The 24,925-nt window shown below is 44.5% G+C and overlaps 1 protein-coding gene across 3 annotated transcripts in view; it reads right to left on the bottom strand.

Annotated features, from left to right (window-relative positions):
• The window catches only part of mymx (myomixer), a 59,827-nt gene extending 46,560 nt beyond the window's left edge, over positions 1 to 13,267 (bottom strand). For 2 of the 3 annotated variants that reach the window (XM_031798843.1, XM_031798844.1), the window contains exons 1-3: positions 11,454 to 13,267; positions 8,134 to 8,271; positions 6,497 to 6,574 (exon numbers count right to left, since the gene is read on the bottom strand). In XM_031798843.1, coding sequence (XP_031654703.1) covers positions 6,497 to 6,574; positions 8,134 to 8,271; positions 11,454 to 12,908 — 1,671 coding nt within the window. In that variant the 5' untranslated portion in view covers positions 12,909 to 13,267. The remainder of the gene's footprint in view (positions 1 to 6,496; positions 6,575 to 8,133; positions 8,272 to 11,453) is intronic. The other variant, XM_031798845.1, reaches the window with a different exon arrangement.
• Positions 13,268 to 24,925: the final 11,658 nt, after the last annotated feature.

The following is a 24,925-nucleotide window of genomic DNA, read 5'->3' as shown; positions in this document are numbered from 1 at the left end:
TAGAGTGTAAATGTAGTATAGAGTGTAAATGGTGTAGTGTCTGTAGTATAGAGTGTAAATTGTGTAGTGTCTGTAGTATAGAGGTTAAATGTAGTATAGATTGTAAATGGTGTAGTGTCTGTAGTATAGAGTGTACATTGTGTAGTGTCTGTAGTATAGAGTGTAAATGTAGTAGTGAGTGTAAATTGTGTAGTGCCTGTAGTATAGAGTTTAAATGTAGTATAGAGTGTAAATGGTGTAGTGTCTGTAGTATAGAGTGGAAATGTAGTATCGAGTGTAAATGATGTAGTGTGTGTAGTATAGAGTGTAAATGGTGTAGTGTGTGTAGTGTAGAGTGTAAATGGTGTAGTGTCTGTAGTACAGAATGTACATGGTTTATTGTCTGTAGTATAAAGTGTAAATGGTGTAGTGTCTGTAGTATAGAATGTACATGGTGTAGAGTCTGTAGCATAGAGTGTACATAGGGTATAGATTGTAAATGTAATATCGAGATGAAATACTGTAGTATAGAGTTTAAATGTTGTATTATAGAGTGTAAATATGGTAGTATAGAACCTAAATGATGTACTATAGAGTGTACATGTATTATAGAGTGTAAATGTGGTATAGGGTTTAAATATTTTGTATAGAGTGTAGATGTTGTAGTATAGAGTGTAAATGTTGTTGTATAGATTGTAAATGTATTATAGACTGTACATGTAGTATAGAGTGTAAACGTTGAAGTGTAGAGTGTACATTTTGTAATATAGAATTTAAATGTAGCATTGCGTATAAATGTAGTATCGAGAGTAAATGTAGTAGAGTGTAAATACAGTGTAGAGTGCAACTATAGTATAGAGTGTAGCTATAGTATAGAGTGTAACTATAGTATAGAGTGTAACTATAGAATAGAGTAACTATAGTGTAGAGTGTAACTATAGTATAGTGTAACTATAGAATAGAGTAACTATAGAATAGAGTGTAACTATAGTATAGAGTGTAACTATAGAATAGAGTGTAACTATAGTATAGAGTGTAACTATAGAATAGAGTAACTATAGAATAGAGTGTAACTATAGTATAGAGTGTAACTATAGAATAGAGTAACTATAGTGTAGAGTGTAACTATAGTATAGTGTAACTATAGTATAGAGTGTAGCTATAGTATAGAGTGTAGCTATAGCATAGAGTGTAGCTATAGTATAGAGTGTAACTATAGAATAGAGTAACTATAGTGTAGAGTGTAACTATAGTATAGTGTAACTATAGTATAGAGTGTAGCTATAGAATAGAGTAACTATGTAATAGAGTGTAGCTATAGAATAGAGTAACTATAGTATAGAATGTAACTATAGAACAGAGTGTAGCTATAGAATAGAGTAACTTTAGTATAGAGTGTAACTATAGTATAGAGTATAACTATAGTATGTAGTGTAACTATAGTATAGAGTGTAACTATAGTATAGAGTGTAACTATAGAATAGAGTAACTTTAGTATAGAGTGTAACTATAGTATAGAGTATAACTATAGTATGTAGTGTAACTATAGTATAGAGTGTAACTATAGTATAGAGTGTAACTATAGTATACAGTAACTATAGTGTAGAGTTTAAATGTTATACTATAGAGTGCACATGTATTATAGAGTGTAAATGTAATATAGAGCAGGGCTGCCCAACCCTCTTCCCGGAGATCTACTGTCCTGTAGGTTTTCAGTCCATCCCTCATTCTGGAGATCTACTGTCCTGTAGGTTTTCAGTCCAACCCTCATTCTGGAGATCTACTGTCCTGTAGGTTTTCTGTCCAACCCACTTCCTGGAGATCTACTGTCCTGTGGGTTTTCAGTCCAACCCTAATTGAGCATATCTCATTCAGCTGGTTTTGTTCTTGTGGAGCAGCTAATTAGAAGAACCAGGTATGCTAAATTAGGATTGGACTGAAAACCTACAGGACAGTAGATCTCCAGGAAGAGGGTTGGAGTGAAAACCCACAGGACAGTAGATCTCCAGGAAGAGGGTTGGACTGAAACCCACAGGACAGTAGATCTCCGGGAAGAGGGTTGGACTGAAACCCACAGGACAGTAGATCTCCGGGAAGAGGGTTGGACTGAAACCCACAGGACAGTAGATCTCCGGGAAGAGGGTTGGACTGAAACCCACAGGACAGTAGATCTCCAGGAAGAGAGTTGGACTGAAAACCCACAGGACAGTAGATCTCCAGGAAGAGTGTTGGACTGAAAACCCACAGGACAGTAGTTATACAGGAAGAGGATTGGACTGAAAACCCACAGGACAGTAGATCTCCAGGAGGAGGGTTAGGCAGACCTGATTAAGAGTGTACCTATAGTATAGAGTGTAACTATAGAATAGAGTGTAACTATAGAATAGAGTAACTATAGTATAGAGTGTAACTATAGTATAGAGTATAACTATAGTATAGAGTGTAACTATAGTATAGAGTGTAACTATAGAATAGAGTAACTATAGTATAGAGTGTAACTATAGTATACAGTAACTTTAGTATAGAGTGTAACTATAGTATGTAGTGTAACTATATAGTATAGAGTGTAACTATAGAATAGAGTAACTATAGTGTAGAGTTTAAATGTTATACTATAGAGTGCACATGTATTATAGAGTGTAAATGTAATATAGAGCAGGGCTGCCCAACCCTCTTCCCGGAGATCTACTGTCCTGTAGGTTTTCAGTCCAACCCTCATTCTGGAGATCTACTGTCCTGTAGGTTTTCAGTCCAACCCACTTCCTGGAGATCTACTGTCCTGTGGGTTTCAGTCCAACCCTCTTCCTGGAGATCTACTGTCCTGTGGGTTTCCACTCCAACCCTCTTCCTGGAGATCTACCCTCCTGTGGGTTTTCAGTCCAACCCTAATTTAGCATATCTCATTCAGCTGGTTTTGTTCTTGTGGAGCAGCTAATTAGAAGAACCAGGTATGCTAAATTAGGATTGGACTGAAAACCTACAGGACAGTAGATCTCCAGGAAGAGGATTGGACTGAAAACCTACATGACAGTAGATCTCCAGGAAGAGGGTTGGAGTGAAAACCCACAGGACAGTAGATCTACAGGAAGAGGATTGGACTGAAAACCCACAGGACACTAGATCTCCAGGTAGAGGGTTAGGCAGACCTGATTAAGAGTGTACCTATAGTATAGAGTGTATCTTTAGAATAGAGTGTAGCTATAGTATAGATTGTAACTATAGAATAGAGTGTAACTATAGAATAGAGTGTAACTATAGAATAGAGTGTAACTATAGTATAGAGTGTAACTATAGTATAGAGTGTAACTATAGTATAGAGTGTAACTATAGAATAGAGTGGAACTATAGTATAGAGTGTAACTATAGTATAGAGTGTAACTATAGAATAGAGTGTAACTATAATATAGAGTGTAACTATAGCATAGAGTGTAACTATAGTATAGAGTGTAGCTATAGAATAGAGTAACTATAGTATAGAGTGTAACTATAGTATAGTGTAACTATAGCATAGAGTATAAATGTAGTATAGAGTGTAACTATAGAATAGAGTGTAACTATAGAATATAGTGTAACTATAGTATCGAGTAACTATAGTATAGAGTGTAAATCTAGTATAGAGTGTAAATCTATTATAGAGTGTAACTATAGTATAGAGTGTAACTATAGTATAGAGTGTAACTATAGAATAGAGTGTAGCTATAGAATAGAGTAACTATAGCATAGAGTGTAACTATAGAATAGAATGTAAATGCAGTATAAAGTGTAAATCTATTATAGAGCATAACTATAGAATAGAGTGTAACTATAGTATAGAGTGTAACTATAGAATAGAGTGTAACTATAGTATAGAGTGTAACTATAGCATAGAGTGTAACTATAGTATAGAGTGTAGCTATAGAATAGAGTAACTATAGTATAGAGTATAACTATAGTATAGAGTGTAACTATAGTATAGAGTGTAACTATAGAATAGAGTAACTTTAGTATAGAGTGTAACTTTAGTATAGAGTGTAACTATAGTATAGAGTGTAACTATAGTATACAGTAACTATAGTATAGAGTTTAAATGTTATACTATAGAGTGCACATGTATTATAGAGTGTAAATGTAATATAGAGCAGGGCTGCCCAACCCTCTTCCCGGAGATCTACTGTCCTGTAGGTTTTCAGTCCAACCCTCATTCTGGAGATCTACTGTCCTGTAGGTTTTCAGTCCAACCCTCATTCTGGAGATCTACTGTCCTGCAGGTTTTCACTCCAACCCTCATTCTGGAGATCTACTGTCCTGTAGGTTTTCAGTCCAACCCACTTCCTGGAGATCTACTGTACTGTGGGTTTCAGTCCAACCCTCTTCCTGGAGATCTACTGTCCTGTGGGTTTCCACTCCAACCCTCTTCCTGGAGATCTACCGTCCTGTGGGTTTTCAGTCCAACCCTAATTTAGCATATCTCATTCAGCTGGTTTTGTTCTTGTGGAGCAGCTAATTAGAAGAACCAGGTATGCTAAATTAGGATTGGACTGAAAACCTACAGGACAGTAGATCTCCAGGAAGAGGATTGGACTGAAAACCTACATGACAGTAGATCTCCAGGAAGAGGGTTGGAGTGAAAACCCACAGGACAGTAGATCTACAGGAAGAGGATTGGACTGAAAACCCACAGGACACTAGATCTCCAGGTAGAGGGTTAGGCAGACCTGATTAAGAGTGTACCTATAGTATAGAGTGTAACTATAGAATAGAGTGTAACTATAGTATAGAGTGTAACTATAGCATAGAGTGTAACTATAGTATAGAGTGTAACTATAGTATAGAGTGTAACTATAGTATAGAGTGTATCTTTAGAATAGAGTGTAGCTATAGTATAGAGTGTAACTATAGTATAAAGTGTATCTTTAGAATAGAGTGTAGCTATAGTATAGAGTGTAGCTATAGTATAGAGTGTAGCTATAGTATAGAGTGTAGCTATAGTATAGAGTGTAGCTATAGTATAGAGTGTAGCTATAGTATAGAGTGTAGCTATAGTATAGAGTGTAACTATAGTATAGAGTGTAGCTATAGTATAGAGTGTAGCTATAGTATAGAGTGTAGCTATAGTATAGAGTGTAACTATAGAATAGATTGTAACTATAGTATAGATTGTAACTATAGTATAGAGTGTAACTATAGTATAGAGTGTAACTATAGTATAGAGTGTAACTATAGAATAGAGTGTAACTATAGCATAGAGTGTAACTATAGCATAGAGTGTAACTATAGTATAGAGTGTAGCTATAGAATAGAGTAACTCTACTATAGAGTGTAACTATAGAATAGAGTAACTATAGTATAGTGTAACTATAGCATAGAGTATAAATGTAGTATAGAGTGTAACTATAGAATAGAGTGTAACTATAGAATAGAGTGTAACTATAGAATATAGTGTAACTATAGTATCGAGTAACTATAGTATAGAGTGTAAATCTATTATAGAGCGTAACTATAGAATAGAGTGTAAATGTAGTATTTAGTGTACATGTAGTATAGAGTGTAACTATAGTATAGAGTGTAACTATAGTATAGAGTGTAACTATAGAATAGAGTGTAGCTATAGAATAGAGTAACTATAGCATAGAGTGTAACTATAGAATAGAATGTAAATGCAGTATAAAGTGTAAATCTATTATAGAGCGTTTCTATAGAATAGAGTGTAAATGTAGTATTTAGTGTACATGTAGTATAGAGTGTAACTATAGTATAGAGTGTAACTATAGTATAGAGTGTAACTATAGTATAGAGTGTAACTATATAATAGCGTGTAGCTATAGAATAGAGTAACTATAGCATAGAGCGTAACTATAGAATAGAGTGTAAATGTAGTATTTAGTGTACATGTAGTATAGAGTGTAGCTATAGTATAGAGTGTAACTACAGTATAGAGCGTACCTATAGTATAGAGCATAAATATAGAGCAGAGGGTAAATGTTGTAGTGTCTGTAGTATTGTGTAGTACAGACTATACATGTTGTAGTGTCTAGCACAGAGTGTAAACATTGTACTATACAGTGCAGTGTTGTAGAGTGTAAATCTTGTAGTGTATAGTGTAAATGTTTTAGTATAGAATGTAAATGTAGTATGCAGTGTAAATGTTGGAGTGCAGAGTGTACCTTTTGGAGTATAGAGTGTAAATGTAGTATTGAGTGTAAATGTAGTATAGAGTGTAAACCTAGCATTGAGTGTAAATGCTGTAACGAGTGTAAATGTAGCACAGAGTGTACATTTTGTATAGTGTGTAAATTGAATATATAGATGTAAATGTTGGACATAGTGTAAATGTAGTATTGAGTGTAAATGTAGTATAGAGTGTAAATGTAATATAGAGTGTAAACCTAGTATTGAGTGTAAATGTAGTATTGAGTGTAAATGTAGCACAGAGTGTAAATGTAATATAGAGGTTAAATGTAGTATAAAGCATAAATGTAGTAGTATCGCTTGTAAATGTAGTATAAATGCAATATCTGTTGTATTGTTCCCCTCTCACCTTCTTCCCTCCCAGCTGCAGCTTGTGTTTCCTCTCCAGAGTTCCCTCCATCGTCTGCAGCTCAGACCCACTCCCATTCTGATGACAGGTTTGAAAGAAATACATGACCAAAGAGATCAACACATCCTAATATCAGCTAGAGATCAATATATCCCAATATCAGCCAGAGATCAATATATCCCAATATCAGCCAGAGATCAATATATCCCAATATCAGCTAGAGATCAATATATCCCAATATCAGCCAGAGATCAACACATCCCAACCAGACACAAAAATGTCACTTGTATTCACTCAATAGAAAAGGCACAAGATGCCTAACTAGCTGACTAACTATAATAACTAGAAGACTAACCAGATGACTAACCAGCTGACTAACTAGCTGACTAACTAGCTGACTAAATAGATGCCTAACTAGCTGACTAACTAGAAATCTAACTAACTGACTAACTAGCTGACTAAACATGTGCCTAACTAGCTTATAAACTAGCTGACTAAATATATGCCTAAATAGCTGACTAAATAGCTGACTAACTAGAGGACTAACCAGATTTACCAGATGGCTAACAAGATGACTTACTTGCTGACAAACTAGTTGATTAACCAGAGGACTAACAAGACCAACTAGATGACTAACCAGATGGCTAACTAGATGACAAACTAGATGACTAACTAGATGACTAACCAGATCTAGATGACTAACCAGATGACTAACCAGATGACTAACTAGATGACTAACTAGTTGCCAAAATAGAGGAGTAACTATACTAACTAGCTGACTAACTAGTTGACTAACCATATGACTAACTAGACGAACTATATGACTAACCAGATGACTAACTAGTTGACTAACCAGATGGCTAACCATATGACAAACTAGCTGACTAACTAGTTGAATAACTAGTTGACTAACCAGAGGACTAACTAGACTAAGTAGATGACTAACCAGATGACTAACTAGATGACTAACCAGATGGCTAACTAGCTGACTAACCAGAGGACTAACTAGATTACTAACCAGATTACTAACTCAATGAACAACTAGCTGACTAACTAGTTTACTAACTAGAGCACTAACTAGACTAACTAGATGAATAACTATATGACTAACTAGATGACTAACTAGTTGACTAACTAGTTGACTAACTAGATGGCTAACTAGATGACTAACTAGTTGACTAACTAGACTAACTAGATGACTAACCAGATGACTAACTAGATGACTAACTAGTTGACTAACTAGACTAACTAGATGACTAACCAGATGACTAACTAGATGACTAACTAGATGACTAACTAGCTGTATGACTGTGTTGTCTTTTTCTCCAGGTCACCCTCCATAGTGCCACATTGTCCCCCTGTGGCCAGTCTCTGTCCCTGCTCCTCCAGGCCTCTCACCATAGTGCCACATCGCCCCCCTGTGGCCAGTCTCTGTCCCTGCTCCTCCAGGCCTCTCACCATAGTGCCACATCGCCCCCCTGTGGCCAGTCTCTGTCCCTGCTCCTCCAGGCCTCTCACCATAGTGCCACATCGCCCCCTGTGGCCAGTCTCTGTCCCTGCTCCTCCAGGCCTCTCACCATAGTGCCACATCGCCCCCCTGTGGCCAGTCTCTGTCCCTGCTCCTCCAGGCCTCTCACCATAGTGCCACATCGCCCCCCTGTGGCAAGACTCTCTCCATGCTTTTCCATTACACCTTCAAGAGTGCCACAACTTGTAGCTCGCTGATTGTTTCCGTGCAGACCCATGTGGACAGAGAGCAGACTCATTGATGGGTCCTGGAGAGAGGGGAGAGGCCCTCTCAGGGTCAAGATTGACATTCACTGAGTATATTTAAGTATTTGCTGAATGGAGTCATTTGTCTGTTACTGTCAAGAGAAAATTGATAACAGTTGTACATAAAAAAGAGTGAAACAGTGATAAGAGATACAACTGAGATGCAGTTGAGACAGCAGAGTAGAGACAGCAGAGTAGAGACAATAGAGACAGCAGAGTAGAGACAGTAGAGTAGACAGCAGAGTAGAGACAGCAGAATAGAGACAGTAGAGTAGAGACAGTAGAGTAGAGACAGCAAAGTAGAGCCAGTAGAGTAGAGACAGCAGACTAGAGACAGCAGACTAGAGACAGCAGAGTAGAGACAGCAGAGTAGAGACAGCAGAGTAGAGACAGTAGAGTAGAGAAGGTAGAGAAGAGACAGCAGAGTAGAGACAGCAGACTAGAGACAGCAGAGTAGAGACAGTAGAGACAGTAGAGTAGAGACAGCAGAGTAGAGACAGCAGACTAGAGAAGGTAGAGAAGAGACAGCAGAGTAGAGACAGCAGAGTAGAGACAGCAGAGTAGAGAAAGTAGAGTAGAGACAGCAGAGTAGAGACAGTAGAGACAGCAGAGTAGAGACAGTAGAGTAGAGACAGCAGAGTAGAGACAGTAGAGACAGCAGAGTAGAGACAGCAGAGTAGAGACAGCAGAGTAGAGACAGCAGAGTAGAGACAGTAGAGTAGAGACAGTAGAGTAGAGACAGTAGAGTAGAGACAGCAGAGTAGAGACAGTAGAGACAGCAGAGTAGAGACAGCAGAGTAGAGACAGTAGAGTAGAGACAGCAGACTAGAGAAGGTAGAGAAAATACAGCAGACTAGAGACAGCAGAGTAGAGACAGTAGAGACAGCAGAGTAGAGACAGCAGAGTAGAGACAGCAGAGTAGAGACAGTAGAGTAGAGACAGTAGAGTAGAGACAGCAGAGTAGAGACAGCAGAGTAGAGACAGCAGAGTAGAGACAGCAGAGTAGAGACAGCAGAGTAGAGACAGTAGAGTAGAGACAGCAGAGTAGAGACAGTAGAGACAGCAGAGTAGAGACAGCAGAGTAGAGACAGTAGAGTAGAGACAGCAGACTAGAGACAGCAGAATAGAGACAGTAGAGACAGTAGAGTAGAGACAGCAGAGTAGAGACAGCAGACTAGAGATGGTAGAGAAGAGACAGCAGAGTAGAGACAGCAGAGTAGAGACAGCAGAGTAGAGAAAGTAGAGTAGAGACAGTAGAGACAGCAGAGTAGAGACAGTAGAGACAGCAGAGTAGAGACAGCAGAGTAGAGACAGTAGAGTAGAGACAGTAGAGTAGAGACAGTAGAGTAGAGACAGTAGAGTAGAGACAGCAGACTAGAGACAGCAGAGTAGAGACAGTAGAGACAGCAGAGTAGAGACAGCAGAGTAGAGGCAGTAGAGTAGAGACAGTAGAGACAGTAGAGTATTGACAGCAGAGTAGAGACAGCAGACTAGAGACAGCAGAGTAGAGACAGTAGAGACAGTAGAGTAGAGACAGTAGAGTAGAGACAGTAGAGTAGAGACAGCAAAGTAGAGACAGTAGAGACAGCAGAGTAGAGACAGCAGAGTAGAGACAGCAGAGTAGAGACAGTAGAGTAGAGACAGTAGAGTAGAGACAGTAGAGTAGAGACAGCAGAGTAGAGACAGCAGACTAGAGACAGCAGAGTAGAGACAGTAGAGACAGCAGAGTAGAGACAGCAGACTAGAAAAGGTAGAGAAGAGACAGCAGAGTAGAGACAGCAGAGTAGAGACAGCAGATTAGAGACTGCGGAGTAGAGACAGTAGAGACAGCAGAGTAGAGGCAGCAGAGTAGAGACAGTAGAGACAGCAGAGTAGAGACAGCAGAGTAGAGACAGCAGAGTAGAGACAGTAGAGTAGAGACAGTAGAGACAGCAGAGCAGAGACAGTAGAGTAGAGACAGTAGAGACAGTAGAGTAGATACAGCAGAGTAGAGACAGCAGAGTAGAGACAGTAGAGACAGCAGAGTTGAGACAGTAGAGACAGCAGAGTAGAGACAGTAGAGTAGAGACAGTAGAGACAGCAGAGTAGAGACAGCAGAGTAGAGACAGTAGAGACAGCAGAGTAGAGACAGCAGAGTAGAGACAGTAGTGTAGAGACAGTAGAGACAGCAGAGCAGAGACAGTAGAGTAGAGACAGTAGAGACAGCAGAGTAGAGACAGCAGAGTAGAGACAGCAGAGTAGAGACAGCAGAGTTGAGACAGTAGAGACAGCAGAGTAGAGACAGTAGAGTAGAGACAGTAGAGTAGAGACAGTAGAGTAGAGACAGTAGAGTAGAGACAGTAGAGACAGCAGAGTAGAGAAGGCAGAGCAGAGACAGTAGAGTAAAGACAGTAGAGACAGTAGAGTAGAGACAGCAGAGTAGAGACAGCAGAGTAGAGACAGCAGAGTAGAGACAGTATAGTAGAGACAGTAGAGTAGAGACAGCAGAGTAGAGACAGTAGAGACAGCAGAGTAGAGACAGCAGAGTAGAGACAGTAGAGACAGCAGAGTAGAGACAGCAGAGTAGAGACAGTAGAGTAGAGACAGTAGAGACAGCAGAGCAGAGACAGTAGAGTAGAGACAGTAGAGACAGCAGAGCAGATACAGCAGAGTAGAGACAGCAGAGTAGAGACAGCAGAGTTGAGACAGTAGAGACAGCAGAGTAGAGACAGTAGAGTAGAGACAGTAGAGACAGAGTAGAGACAGTAGAGTAGAGACAGTAGAGTAGAGACAGTAGAGTAGACAGTAGAGTAGAGACAGTAGAGTAGAGACAGTAGAGATAGCAGAGTAGAGACAGTAGAGACAGCAGAGTAGAGAAGGCAGAGCAGAGACAGTAGAGTAAAGACAGTAGAGTAGAAACAGCAGAGTAGAGACAGCAGAGTAGAGACAGCATAGTAGAGACAGTAGAGTAGAGACAGCAGACTAGAGACAGCAGAGTAGAGACAGTAGAGTAGAGACAGTAGAGACAGTAGAGTAGAGACAGCAGAGTAGAGACAGCAGAGTAGAGACAGTAGAGACAGAGTAGAGACAGTAGAGTAGAGACAGAAGAGTAGAGACAGTAGAGTAGAGACAGTAGAGTAGAGAAAACAGTAGCTCAGTGATCTCTGAGGTCAAAGTCAGTGAGCCTGTCAAAAGTAGACCTCACCTTTGGACAACCTGTATCCTCCATCTTCTCCTCCTCATCCTCTTCCTCCTCCTCTCTATACTGGTAGATATATCTCTTCTGGTCCTCCATTTCCGGTAGCTTGACTGGTTCTGCTGCCGTTTCATTGACCAGTGCTGTGGTCCTCCAGGGTTGGTCCTGACTAGGGAAAGCTGCCCAGGACCTCATGTCTCTGTTAGCCAGCATAGGGAGCTCTTCTCTGGAGTTAGGGTCTTGGCTAAAGCCCTGGTCCTGGTTCTGGTCCTGGTTGTACCCCAGTAGGGTTTGGAGGGATGAGGGGAGTGTGAATTCAGCCACCAGAAGGTTAGGGGCAGAAGTTGTTATCAGCTTTCTGTAGGGGGTAGCCTGGGGCTGGGCCAGGGCGGGTGAGAGGGGGTATGTGGTCAGTCCTGGGGTGTTGCTACTTCCCCCCTCCTCCTCCTCTTGGTGTGGCTGGTACATGATGTCAGAGGAGATACTCTGTCTGTAGCCATTGCTATGGTTCCAGATGTCCTCCAGCTCCTCCTCTACCTCCTCAAACTGCTGGTGGTCTGGATGGAAGGTGAGGTCGGGGTCGACCGGATCAGAGTCGAGTTCTGTCTCTGTCTGGTGGTGTCTGTTTCTGGGTGTTGTTTTTGTCTCTGGGTGGGCAGGAGCTGGGGTTGCTGTGGGATTTTCCCTGGGTGTGGACACAGCCTCCATACGCACCTCCTCCAGAGACACTAGCCTCCCCACCACAGTCCTCATGGGCTGGGGCTCTTGGAGAACATCAGGTGCATTGAGCTTCAAGCTCCCAGTGTTGGAGACACCAGAGATGCCAGAGTCCATAGAGTCTTGCACCATACTCCCTAGCCCACTGACCTTCAGATTCACAACCATCTGAGAAGCCTGGCTGGTCTCCTGGAGGTCAACACTCTCTCTATGGGTCTTCAACCTATGATGGTACTGGTGTTCATTGAGGTCCTGAATGAGGCACTCGTGGTTCTGATAGGCTGAGGAGGGACAGGGGTCCTTGCGCTCATGGTTCTGATAGGCTGAGGAGGGACAGGGGTCCTTGCTCTCATGGTTCTTATAGGCTGAGGAGGGACAGGGGTCCTTGCGCTCATGGTTCTGATAGGCTGAGGAGGGACAGGGGTCCTTGCTCTCATGGTTCTTATAGGCTGAGGATGGACAGGGGTCCTTGCTCTCATGGTTCTGATAGGCTGAAGAGGGACAGGGGTCCTTGCTCTCATGGTTCTTATAGGCTGAGGATGGACAGGGGTCCTTGCGCTCATGGTTCTGATAGGCTGAGGAGGGACAGGGGTCCTTGCTCCCATGGTTCTTATAGGCTGAGGATGGACAGGGGTCCTTGCGCTCATGGTTCTGATAGGCTGAGGAGGGACAGGGGTCCTTGCTCTTTACAATGGGACTTCTACTAACCATGGTCGTTTCCATGTAATTGTAATGGTCTCGGTTCATTGGAGTGGGACTCTTTGGGCAATAAGCTGTGATTGGTGGTTGCTTGCTGAAGATGAGCTCCGACCACTCCTGCTCAGGCTCCTGGAGTACGGTCTGGATCTGTGTTAGGGATAGGTCATTGCTTGAAACGTTCTGATCCCAGTCCTCATCCAGGGCAGGAGGAGGAGGAGGAGGAGGAGGAGGAAAATCTATATCTAGATTAGACAGAGGCTCCAGCTGAATAGCCTGTGTCAGTGGCTTTGTCTGTTTTAGTATTTGTGTCGGTGTCTGTCTCAGTAGTGGCTGTGTCTGTGTCAGTAATGGTTGTGTCTGTGTCTGTATCTGTGTCAGTAGTGGTTGTGTCTGTGTCGGTAGTGCTTGTGTCTGTGTCAGTAGTGGTTGTGTCTGTGTCAGTAGTGGTTGTGTCTGTGTCAGTAGTGGCTGTGTCAGTGTCAGTGTCAGTAGTGGCTGTGTCTGAATCTGTGTCATTGTTTCATATCTGTAAGTAGTGACGGCCTCATTGTCTGGTGCTCTGTGCGTGTCTGAGGGAGGGGAGCGTGTATGTTTGAAAGAGCTGAGGGCTGCATGTGTCTCCGTGTGAGGGTTGGGATTGAGGTTTGGGTTGGGGGTTCCCCTGTGTTCTGGGAGTCCTATAGTGATGACATCCTGTATACTGGGGATCAACCTCATGTCTTTGGAGAGGTCGAAGGTCAAAACAGACCCCAGAGACAGGAACCTGCAGTGGCTCCTCACCTGGCCCCTGGGTGGAGCTATAGAGACTGCCTCTGTCACTGCATAGGGGCTGACAGTGGATACCCCAGAACATTCATCTTCAATATCCCTGGCCAATGGGTTATCCATGTAGTCCACGAGTTCCACCCCCTGCCCTGACCCCACCCCCTCGGCCTTTAATAGGCTCTTCTTCTTCCTCCGGCCCTCCTTCATTGGCCAGGTCTGGGTGTCGTACAGCATGATTTGCTGGGGTGCAGCTTCAGCAGGACATGCCACCTCTGTCTGCTCCTCCCCCTCTACAACCATGATTTTCTGAATGGTGTGGCGGCCAGCGTCTCTCTTCCTTCTCCTCTTCTTGCTCCTTATCTTCAGACTAGAGAAGATGGAGGTGTTCTTGGGCAGGGAGGAGGAGAAAGAGACGCAAGATTGAGGAGCCCCGGAGGAGGAGGGGGATGAAGAGGAGGAGGTCTTGGTGTGGAGGCGGGGCAGTAAAATACTCTCGTATGCAGGAGCTGATGTCATGTTGTTGTCCTTTAAATAGAGGAGGACAGAACACAGGTTTAGGAGGAGGAGGATATATGAGTAGATACAGTGTTAGAGAGGGAAGGGAGAGGAGATGAGGAGATAAGAAAAGAGACAGGGTTAGAGATGGAGAGGAGAAGAGAGGAGAGGAGAGAGGATATTAGACAGGAAAAGAGAGGGAGAGGAGAGGAGGGGCGGAGATAAGAGAGGAGACAGGGATAGAGAGGAGACAGGGATGGAGAAGGAGAGGAGAAGAGAGGAGGGAAGAGGAGGAGAGAGGATATTAGACAGGAATAGAGAGGGAGAGGAGAGGAGGGGCGGAGATAAGAGAGGAGACAGGGAGGAGAAGAGACAGGGTTAGAGAGGGAGAGGAGAGGAGACAGGGTTAGAGAGGGCGAGGAGAGGAGACACGGTTAGAGAGGGCGAGGAGAGGAGACGGGGATAGAGAGGGAGAGGAGAAGGGACAGGGATAGAGAGGGAAAGGAGACAGGGATAGAGAGGGATATGAGAGGAGATGGGGTAAGAGAGGGAGAGGAGACGGGGTAAGAGAGGGAGAGGAGACAGGGATAGGGAGGGAGAGGAGACAGGGTTAGAGAGGGAGAGGAGAGGAGATAGGGATAGAGAGGGAGAGGAGAAGGGACAGGGATAGAGAGGGAGAGGAGACAGGGTTAGAGAGGGAGAGGAGACAGGGATAGAGAGGGAGAGGAGACAGGGTTAGATAGGGAGAGGAGACAGGGATAGAGAGAGAGGGGAGAGGAGACAGGGATAGAGAGGGAGAGGAGAAAAGACAGGGATAGAGATGGAGAGGAGAGGAGACAGGGATAGAGAGGGAGAGGAGAGGAGACAGGGATAGAGAGGGAGAGGAGAGGAGACAGGGATAGAGAGGGAGAGGAGAGGAGACAGGGATAGAGAGGGAGAGGAGAGGAGACAGGGATAGAGAGGGAGAGGAGAGGAGACAGGGATAGAGAGGGAGAGGAGAGGAGACAGGGAGAGAGAGGGAGAGGAGAGGAGACAGGGATAGAGAGGGAGAGGAGAGGAGACAGGGATAGAGAGGGAGAGGAGAGGAGACAGGGATAGAGAGGGAGAGGAGAAAAGACAGGGATAGAGAGGGAGAGGAGAGGAGACAGGGATAGAGAGGGTGAGGAGAACAGACAGGGTTAGAGAGGTCGAGGAGAAGGGACAGGGATAGAGAGGGAGAGGAGAGGTTACATGGTTAGAGAGGAGAGGAGACAGGGATAGAGAGGGAGAGGAGAAGAGAGGAGACGGATAGAGAGGGTGAGGAGAACAGACAGGGTTAGAGAGGGAGAGGAGAGGAGAGGAGACAGGGATAGAGAGGGTGAGGAGAACAGACAGGGTTAGAGAGGGCGAGGAGAAGGGGACAGGGATAGAGAGGGAGAGGAGATGAGACACGGTTAGAGAGGAAGAGGAGAAGAGACAGGGCTAGAGAGGGAGAGGAGAAGAGACAGGGTGAGAGGGAGAGGAGACAGGGATAGAGAGGGAGAGGAGACAGGGTTAGAGAGGGAGAGGAGACAGGGTTAGAGAGGGAGAGGAGACAGGGATAGAGAGGGAGAGGAGAGGAGACAGGGATAGAGAGGGAGATGAGAGGAGACAGGGTTAGAGAGGGAGAGGAGAGGTTACATGGTCAGAGAGGAGAGGAGACAGGGATAGAACGGGAGAGGAGAAGAGTCAGGGTTAGAGAGGAAGAGGCGAAGAGACAGGGTTAGAGAGGAAGAGGAGAAGAGACAGGGTTAGAGAGGGAGAGGAGAGGAGACAGGGTTAGAAAGGGAGAGGAGAAGAGACAGGGTAAGAGAGGGAGAGGAGAAGGGACAGGGATAGAGAGGGAGAGGAGAGGAGACAGGGTTAGAAAGGGAGAGGAGAAGAGACAGGGTAAGAGAGGGAGAGGAGAAGGGACAGGGATAGCGAGGGAAAGGAGACAGGGATAGAGAGGGAGAGGAGACAGGGTTAGAGAGGGAGAGGAGACAGGGTTAGAGAGGGAGAGGAGAAGAGACAGGGTTAGAGAGGAAGAGGCGAAGAGACAGGGTTAGAGAGGAAGAGGAGAAGATACAGGGTTAGAGAGAGAGAGGAGAGGAGACAGGGTTAGAGATGGAGAGGAGACAGGGATAAAGAGGGAGAGGAGACAGGGATAGAAAGGGAGAGGAGAAGAGACAGGGATAGAAAGGGAGAGGAGAAGAGACAGGGATAGAGAGGGAGAGGAGAGGAGACAGGGTTAGAAAGGGAGAGGAGAAGAGACAGGGTAAGAGAGGGAAAGGAGACAGGGATAGAGAGGGAGAGGAGACAGGGATAGAGAGGGAGAGGAGAGGAGACAGGGATAGAGAAGGAGAGGATAGGAGACAGGGTTAGAGAGGGAGAGGAGACAGGGATAGAGAGGGCGAGGAGAAGAGACAGGTATAGAGAGGGAGAGGAGAGGAGACAGGGATAGAGAGGGAGAGGAGAGGAGACAGGATTAGAGAGGGAGAGGAGAGGAGACAGGGATAGAGAGGGAGAGGAGAGGAGACAGGGATAGAAAGGGGACAGTATTGGACAGTTATGTTTCATATTGTGAGATTGTTAGTGCAAATGGTTATCAGGGCAGAGATCCTCATGCAGCATTCCTCTGCTAACAGATATTGCGTCCCTAATGGCACCCTATTCCCTACCCTGCCCTGGTTAAAGTAGTGCACTATGTAGGGAATATACACTCAGTATGCCAAACATTAGGAACACCTTCCTAATATTGTGATGATACACATTTTTTACTTGTTTTTTATTTCACCTTTATTTAGCCAGGTAGGCCAGATCACCTTTATTTAGCCAGGTAGGCCAGATCACCTTTATTTAGCCAGGTAGGCCAGATCACCTTTATTTAGCCAGGTAGGCCAGATCACCTTTATTTAGCCAGGTAGGCCAGATCACCTTTATTTAACCAGGTAGGCCAGATCACCTGTATTTAACCAGGTAGGCAAGTTGAGAACAAGTTCTCATTTACAACTGAGACCTGGCCAAGATAAAGCAAAGCAGTTTGACACGTACAACAACAGAGTTACACATGGAATAAACAAACACAATCAATAATACAGTAGAAGAATCTATATACAACATGTGCAGATGAGGTAGGATAAGAGAGGTAAGGAAATAAATAGGCCATGGTGGTGAAGTAATTACAATATAGCAATTAAACACTGGAATGGTAGGATGTGCAGAAGATGAATGTGCAAGTAGAGATACTGGGGTGCAAAGGAGCAAAATAAATAAATAAATACCAGTATGGGGATGAGGTAGGTAGATAGATGGGCTGTTTACAGATGGGCTATGTACAGGTGCAGTGATCTGTGAGCTGCTCTGACAGCTGGTGCTTAAAGCTAGTGAGGGAGATATGAGTCTCCAGCTTCAGTGATTTTTGCAGTTTGTTCCAGTCATTGGCAGCAGAGAACTGGAAGGAAAGGCGGCCAAAGGAAGAATTGGCTATGGGGTGACCAGTGAGATATACCTGCTGGAGCGCGTGCTACAGGAGGGTGCTGCTATTTTGACCAGTGAGCTGAGATAAGGAAGGGCTTTACCTAGCAGAGACTTGTAGATGACCTGGAGCCAGTGGATTTGGCGACGAGTATGAAGCGAAGGCCAGCCAACGAGAGCGTACAGGTCGCAGTGGTGGGTAGTATATGTGGCTTTGGTGACAACACGGATGGCACTGTGATAGACTGCGTCCAATTTGTTGAGTAGAGTGTTGTAGGCTATTTTGTAAATGACATTGCTGAAGTCGAGGATCTGTAGGATGGTCAGTTTTACGAGGGTATGTTTGGCAGCATGAGCGAAGGATGCTTTGTTGCGAAATAGGAAGCTGATTCTAGATTTCATTTTCGATTGGAGATGCTTAATGTGAGTCTAGAAGGAGAGTTTACAGTCTAGCCAGACACCTAGGTATTTGTAATTGTCCACATATTCTAAGTCAGAGCCGTCCAGAGTAGTGATGCTGGACGGGCGGGCAGGTGTGGGCAGTCGGTTGAAGAGCATGCATTTAGTTTTACTAGCATTTAAAAGCAGTTGGAGGCCACGGAAGGAGAGTTGTATGGCATTGAAGCTCGTCTGGAGGTTTGTTAACACAGTGTCCAAAGAAGGGCCAGATGTATACAGAATGGTGTCGTCTGCGTAGAGGTGGATCAGGGAATCACCTGCAGCAAGAGCGACATCATTGATGTATACAGAGAAAATAGTCGGCCCGAGAATTGAATCCTGTGGCACCCCCATAGAGACTGCCAGAGGTCCGGACAGCAGGCCCTCCGATTTGACATACTGAACTCGGAGAAGGTACGGTGTGATTCGAAATGGTCGGTGATCTATATGTTAACTTGGCTTTCGAAGACCTTAGAAAGGCAGGGTAGGATAGATATAGGTCTGTAGCAGTTTGGGTCTAGAGTGTCTCCCCCTTTGAAGACGGGGATGACTGCGGAAGCTTTCCAATCTTTGGGAATCTCAGACGATACGAAAGACAGGTTGAACAGGCTAGTAATAGGGGTTGCAACAATGTTGGCAGATAATTTCAGAAAGTGAGGGTCCAGATTGTCTAGCCTGGCTGATTTGTAGGGGTCCAGGTTTTGCAGCTCTTTCGGAATATCAGCTATCTGGATTTGGGTGAAGGAGAAATAGGGGAGGTTTGGGCGAGTTGCTGTGGGGAGCAAGGGCTGTTGAGCAGGGTCGGGGTTGCCAGGTGGGAAGCATGGCCAGCCGTAGAAAAATGCTTATTGAAATTCTCAATTATAGTGGATTTATCGGTGGTGACAGTGTTTCCTAGCCTCAGTGCAGTGGGCAACTGGCAGGAGGTGTTCTTATTCTCCATGGACTTTTCAGTGTCCCAGAACTTTTTGTAGTTTGTGCTACAGGATGCAAATTTCTGTCTGAAAAAGCTAGCCTTAACTTTCCTGACTGTCTGTGTATATTTGTTCCTAACTTCCCAGAAAAGTTGCATATCACGGGGTCTATTCAATGCTAATGCAGAACGCCACAGGATGTGTTTGTGCTGGTCAATGGCAGTCAGGTCTGGAGAGAACCAAGGGCTACATCTGTTCCTGGTTCTACATTTTTTGAATGGGGCATGCTAATTTAAGATGGTGAGGAAGGCACTTTTAAAGAATAGCCAGGCATCATCTACTGACGGGATGAGGTCAATATCCTTCCAGGATACCCGGGCCAGGTCGATTAGAAAGGCCTGCTCGCAGAAGTGTTTCAGGGAGCGTTTGACAGTGATGAGGGGAGGTCGTTTGACCACAGACCCATTACAGATGCAGACAATGAGACAGTAATCGCTGAGATCTTGGTTGAAAGAGGTGTATTTGGAGGGCAAGTTGGTTAGGATGACATCTATGGTGTTTACGGATTTGGAGTTGTACCTGGTGTGTTCATTGATAATTTGTGTGAGATTGAGGGCATCAAGCTTAGTTTGTAGGATGGCTGGGGTGTTAAGCATGTCCCAGTTTAGGTCACCTAGTAGCACGAGCTCTGAAGATAGACGGGGGACAATCAATTCACATATGGTGTCCAGGGCACAGCTGGGGGCAAAGGGTGGTCTATAGCAAGCGGCAACAGTGAGAGACTTGTTTCTCGAAAGATGGATTTTTAAAAGTAGAAGTTTGAATTGTTTGGGTACAGACCTGGATAGTAAGACAGAACTCTGCAGACTATCTCTGCAGTAGATTGCAACACCGCCCCCTTTGGCCATTCTATCTTGTCGGAAAATGTTATTGTTAGGGATGGAAATTTCAGGATTTTTGGTGGCCTACCTAAGCCAGGATTCAGACACGGCTAGGACATCCGGGTTGGCAGAGTGTGCTAAAGCAGTGAGTAAAACAAACTTAGGGAGGAGGCTTCTAATGTTAACATGCATGAAACCAAGGCTTTTACACTTACAGAAGTCAACAAATGAGAGCGCCTGGGGAATGGGAGGGATGCTGGGCACTGCAGGGCCTGGATTAACCTCTACATCACCAGAGGAACAGAGGAGGAGTAGGATGAGGGTACGGCTAAAGGCTATCAGGACTGGTCGTTTAGTGCTTTCAGAGCAGAGAGTAAAAGGAGCAGGCTTCTGGGTGTGAGAGACATCATGTACAGACAGGGGTATGGTAGAATGTAAGTACATTGGAGGTAAACTTAGGCATTGAGTAATGATGAGAGAGATATTGTCTCTAGAGACGTTTAAACCAGTTTATGTCACCGCATATGTGGGAGGTGGAACTAAATGGTAGGTTAAGGCATATTGAGCACGGCTAGAGGCTCTACAGTGAAATAAGAGGGTAATCACTATCCAGGACAGTAATGGACGAGGCATATTGATATTAGAGAGAGGCATGCGTAGCCAAGTGATCATAGGGGTCCAGTGAGTGGTTGGTCTGACTGGAGACATGGCGATTCAGACAGTTAGCAGGCCGATGCTAACACGCTAACAGTTAGCAGGCCAGGGCTAGCAAGCTAGCAGAAGGGCCTTAGAGGGACGTCTCTATGGAGGAAAGTCTGTTTCCTCTATGGAGGAAAGTCTGTTGACGTCGAAAGACCAGTCGTGATGGATTAGTAGGGTTTCGAGTAGCAGAGGGGTCTAGTGGTATAGTGGCCCAAGAAATTGGCCGATGGGTCAATACAGCTAACAGTCCAGTGCTGCTCTAGACAGCTAGCAGCTAACAGTCCGGTATGCTCTAGACAGCTAGCAGCTAACAGTCCAGTGCTGCTCTAGACAGCTAGCAGCTAACGGCTGTGGATGGGCATTCAGGGGACATCGTGATGTAGAGGTCAGTTGAGTACCTCCTCGAGCAGATTACGTCATAGTCCAGTCGTGCAGGATCTGTGGGGTTCCGTGCAGTAGAAGGGGTCCGATTATTCTATCCCAGGAGTGGCTGATGGGCCTCTTTTAGCTAGCTGGGAGAAAGGGCCTAGCATGGGCTAGCTCCCGGCTAATTGGTGCTTGCTCCTGGACCGACGTTAGCCAGTACTCGGATATCAGCTAGCTTGCTGCGAAGATCCAGGAGAACATGTCCAGGGCTTGCGGTAGGAATCCGTGGATATGGAGAGAAATAGGTCCGGTATGCTCTGGTTTGAGTCACGTTGTACAGCTAAAGGTTAGCTGATGACCGCTAGCAGTGGTTAGCTGACTAGTAGCTAGTGAGCCGGCTAGCTTCTGTTGGGGGATTCTGAATTTCAGGAGAATAATACTTTAGAAAAAAAACAGATCCGCGACCACATTGGGTGAGGCGGGTTGCAGGAGAGTGTTTTAATGTTGGGACACGACAAGATGAGGACAAAAGACGTCTGACTGCTACGCCATCTTGGATAAAGATATGGGAATTTGTTAAGCATGAAAAAAACAGGAGCATACCAAACCCTGTTCAGAGACACTTACATTTGTAGTCTTGCCCATTCACCCTCTGAATCACACACATGCACAATCCATGTCTCAATTGTCTCCAGGCCTATAAATCCTTCTTTAACCTGTCTCCTCCCCTTCATCTACATGGATCGAAGTGGATTTAAAGCGGAAATATGAACCTTTTGTGCAACCCGACCAAGTGATTGGTTATAAATATGTCAATCTCATTGGAAGCATGTCTAAGAAGCTGTAGATCAGGTCTACGGGAAGCTGTAGATCAGGTCTACGGGAAGCTGTAGATCAGCTCTACGGGAAGCTGTAGATCAGGTCTACGGGAAGCTGTAGATCAGCTCTACGGGAAGCTGTAGATCAGCTCTACGGGAAGCTGTAGATCAGCTCTACGGGAAGCTGTAGATCAGGTCTACGGGAAGCTGTAGATCAGCTCTACGGGAAGCTGTAGATCAGCTCTACGGGAAGCTGTAGATCAGGTCTACGGGAAGCTGTAGATCAGGTCTACGGGAAGCTGTAGATCAGCTCTACGGGAAGCTGTAGATCAGGTCTACGGGAAGCTGTAGATCAGCTCTACGGGAAGCTGTAGATCAGCTCTACGGGAAGCTGTAGATCAGCTCTACGGGAAGCTGTAGATCAGCTCTACGGGAAGCTGTAGATCAGGTCTACGGGAAGCTGTAGATCAGCTCTACGGGAAGCTGTAGATCAGCTCTACGGGAAGCTGTAGATCAGCTCTACGGGAAGCTGTAGATCAGCTCTACGGGAAGCTGTAGATCAGGTCTACGGGAAGCTGTAGATCAGCTCTACGGGAAGCTGTAGATCAGGTCTACGGGAAGCTGTAGATCAGCTCTACGGGAAGCTGTAGATCAGCTCTACGGGAAGCTGTAGATCAGTTCTATGGGCACATTTCTATGCTTCCCGTGTTTAAGTTTAGTTTTTGTGTCTCTTTCGTTTTCTTCACACTTCACACAGCTGAATATACAATATGTTTGGTTATTGTAACGTGACTAGGGGGTATTCTAGTTTAATATTTCTATGTTGTGTTCTAGTTCTTTTTTCTATGTTGGGTTTTTGTATGATTCCCAATTAGAGGCAGCTGGTAATCGTTGTCTCTAATTGAGGATCATATTTAAGTAGCTATTTTTCCCACCTGTGTTTGTGGTATATTATATTTTGTGTTTGTGCATGTGCACCACTTAGTCATAACCTTTTGTGACTCCCAAACCCGCATGCGGGAGCGTAATCATCGCCTGAAACTAATTAGCATAACGCAACGGACATAAATATCCCCAGAAAATTTTCCTATTCATGAAAATCACAAATGAAATATATTGAGACACAGCTTAGCCTTTTGTTTATCACCCTGTCATCTCAGATTTTCAAAATATGCTTTACAGCCAACGCTAGACAAGCATTTGGGTAAGTTTATCGATAGCCTAGCATAGCATTATGCCTTGCTAGCAGCAGGCAACCTTGTCACGGAAATCAGAAAAGCAATCAAATTCAATCGTCTACCTTTGATGAACTTCGGATGTTTTCACTCACGAGACTCCCAGGTAGATAGCCAAAGTTCATTTCTTCCCAAAATATTATTTTTGTAGGCGAAACAGCTCCGTTTGTTCTTCACATTTGGCTGAGAAATCTCCCGGTAATTGCGGTCACCACAACTCCGAAAAATATTCCAAATTAGCTCCATAATATCGACAGAAAAATGGCAAACGTTGTTTAGAATCCATCCTCAAGGTGTTTTTCTAATATCTATTTGATAATATATCCGTCGGGACAATTCATTTTTCTCTAGGGCCGATTGGAGTAATGGCTACCTCTGTATTTTACGTGAGAATCTCTCTCGGAGCCACCATGTGACCACTTACGCAATGTGGCCGCCTGCGGCTATTCTTCAACAGAAATGCGTAGAACTACGTCACAATGCTGTAGGCACCTTGGGGAATACGTAGAAAGCGTACGCTCGTTGATGGTACATTCACAGCCAAATAGGGAGTCATTGGAACGCAGCGCTTTCAAAACCTGGATATAGGAAATAGGATGTTGGGACAGCCAAAGACTGGGTCATTTAGCAACATGTGTTACAGATGAAAGATGACATCATCACAGTTAAGATGACAGAACCAATCAGGTGCCTTGCTGTGACACACTTTAGAGCATGCTTCCGGTTATCTGCACACACACACACTGTAGTAGAGACTCACTGTAGTAGAGACATACTGTAGTAGAGACTCACTGTAGTAGAGACATACTGTAGTAGAGACTCACTGTAGTAGAGACACACTGTAGTAGAGACACACTGTAGTAGAGACTCACTGTAGTAGAGACATACTGTAGTAGAGACATACTGTAGTAGAGACTCACTGTATTTATCTGCACACGCACACACTGTAGTAGAGACTCACTGTAGTAGAGACATACTGTAGTAGAGACTCACTGTAGTAGAGACGCACTGTAGTAGAGACATATGGTAGTAGAGACTTACTGTAGTAGAGACTTACTGTAGTAGAGAGACACTGTAGTAGAGACTCACTGTAGTAGAGACTCACTGTAGTAGAGACACACTGTAGTAGAGACATACTGTAGTAGAGACAAACTGTAGTCGAGACTCACTGTAGTAGAGACATACTGTAGTAGAGACTCACTGTAGTAGAGACACACTGTAGTAGAGACACACTGTAGTAGAGACATACTGTAGTAGAGACATACTGTAGTAGAGACACACTGTAGTAGAGACTCACTGTAGTAGAGACTCACTGTAGTAGAGACTCACTGTAGTAGAGACACACTGTAGTAGAGACTCACTGTAGTAGAGACTTGGCATGCTGCTTCAGCACACTAACCCATTTACCTGTTCTGCACTCTGGCGATACATTTTTCTCTTTAAACTACCCAGAGTATTTTCCCACAGACCCTGGCAGCACCTCCAAAAGGTTTTAGGTGGCTGAGAGAGAGAGAGGGGTAGAGAGAGATATGGAGAGAAGGGTAGAGAGAGAGAGTGAGAGAGAGAGAGAGAGAGAGAGAGAGAGAGAGAGAGAAAGAGGGGTAGAGAGATATGGAGAGAAGGGTAGAGAGAGTGAGAGAGAGAGAGAGAGAGAGAGAGAGAGAGCGGTAAAGAGAGAGAGAGATATATAGTTAGAGGTGTAGAAAGTGAGAGATAGCGAGAGAAAAAGAGGGGTAGAGAGAGCGAGAGAGAGAGAGAGAGGGGGGTAGAGAGTGAGAGGGGTAGAGAGAGACCGAGGTTGAGAGAAAGATAGAGATAGAGGGGTAGAGAGTGAGAGAGAAGTAGAGAGATAGAGGGGTAGGGAGAGAGAGAGAGAGAGAGAGAGAGAGAGGGGGGTAGGGAGAGAGAGAGCGAGAGAGTGAGGTTGAGAGAAAGATAGAGATAGAGGGGTATAGAGTGAGAGAGAGAGAGAGAGAG

This window comes from Oncorhynchus kisutch, linkage group LG20 (assembly GCF_002021735.2).
Source record: "Oncorhynchus kisutch isolate 150728-3 linkage group LG20, Okis_V2, whole genome shotgun sequence".
In the NCBI taxonomy this organism is placed as follows: domain Eukaryota; kingdom Metazoa; phylum Chordata; class Actinopteri; order Salmoniformes; family Salmonidae; genus Oncorhynchus; species Oncorhynchus kisutch.
The sequence above is the reverse complement of the archived record's forward strand: the minus strand, read 5'-3'. Positions and strand labels throughout refer to the sequence as shown.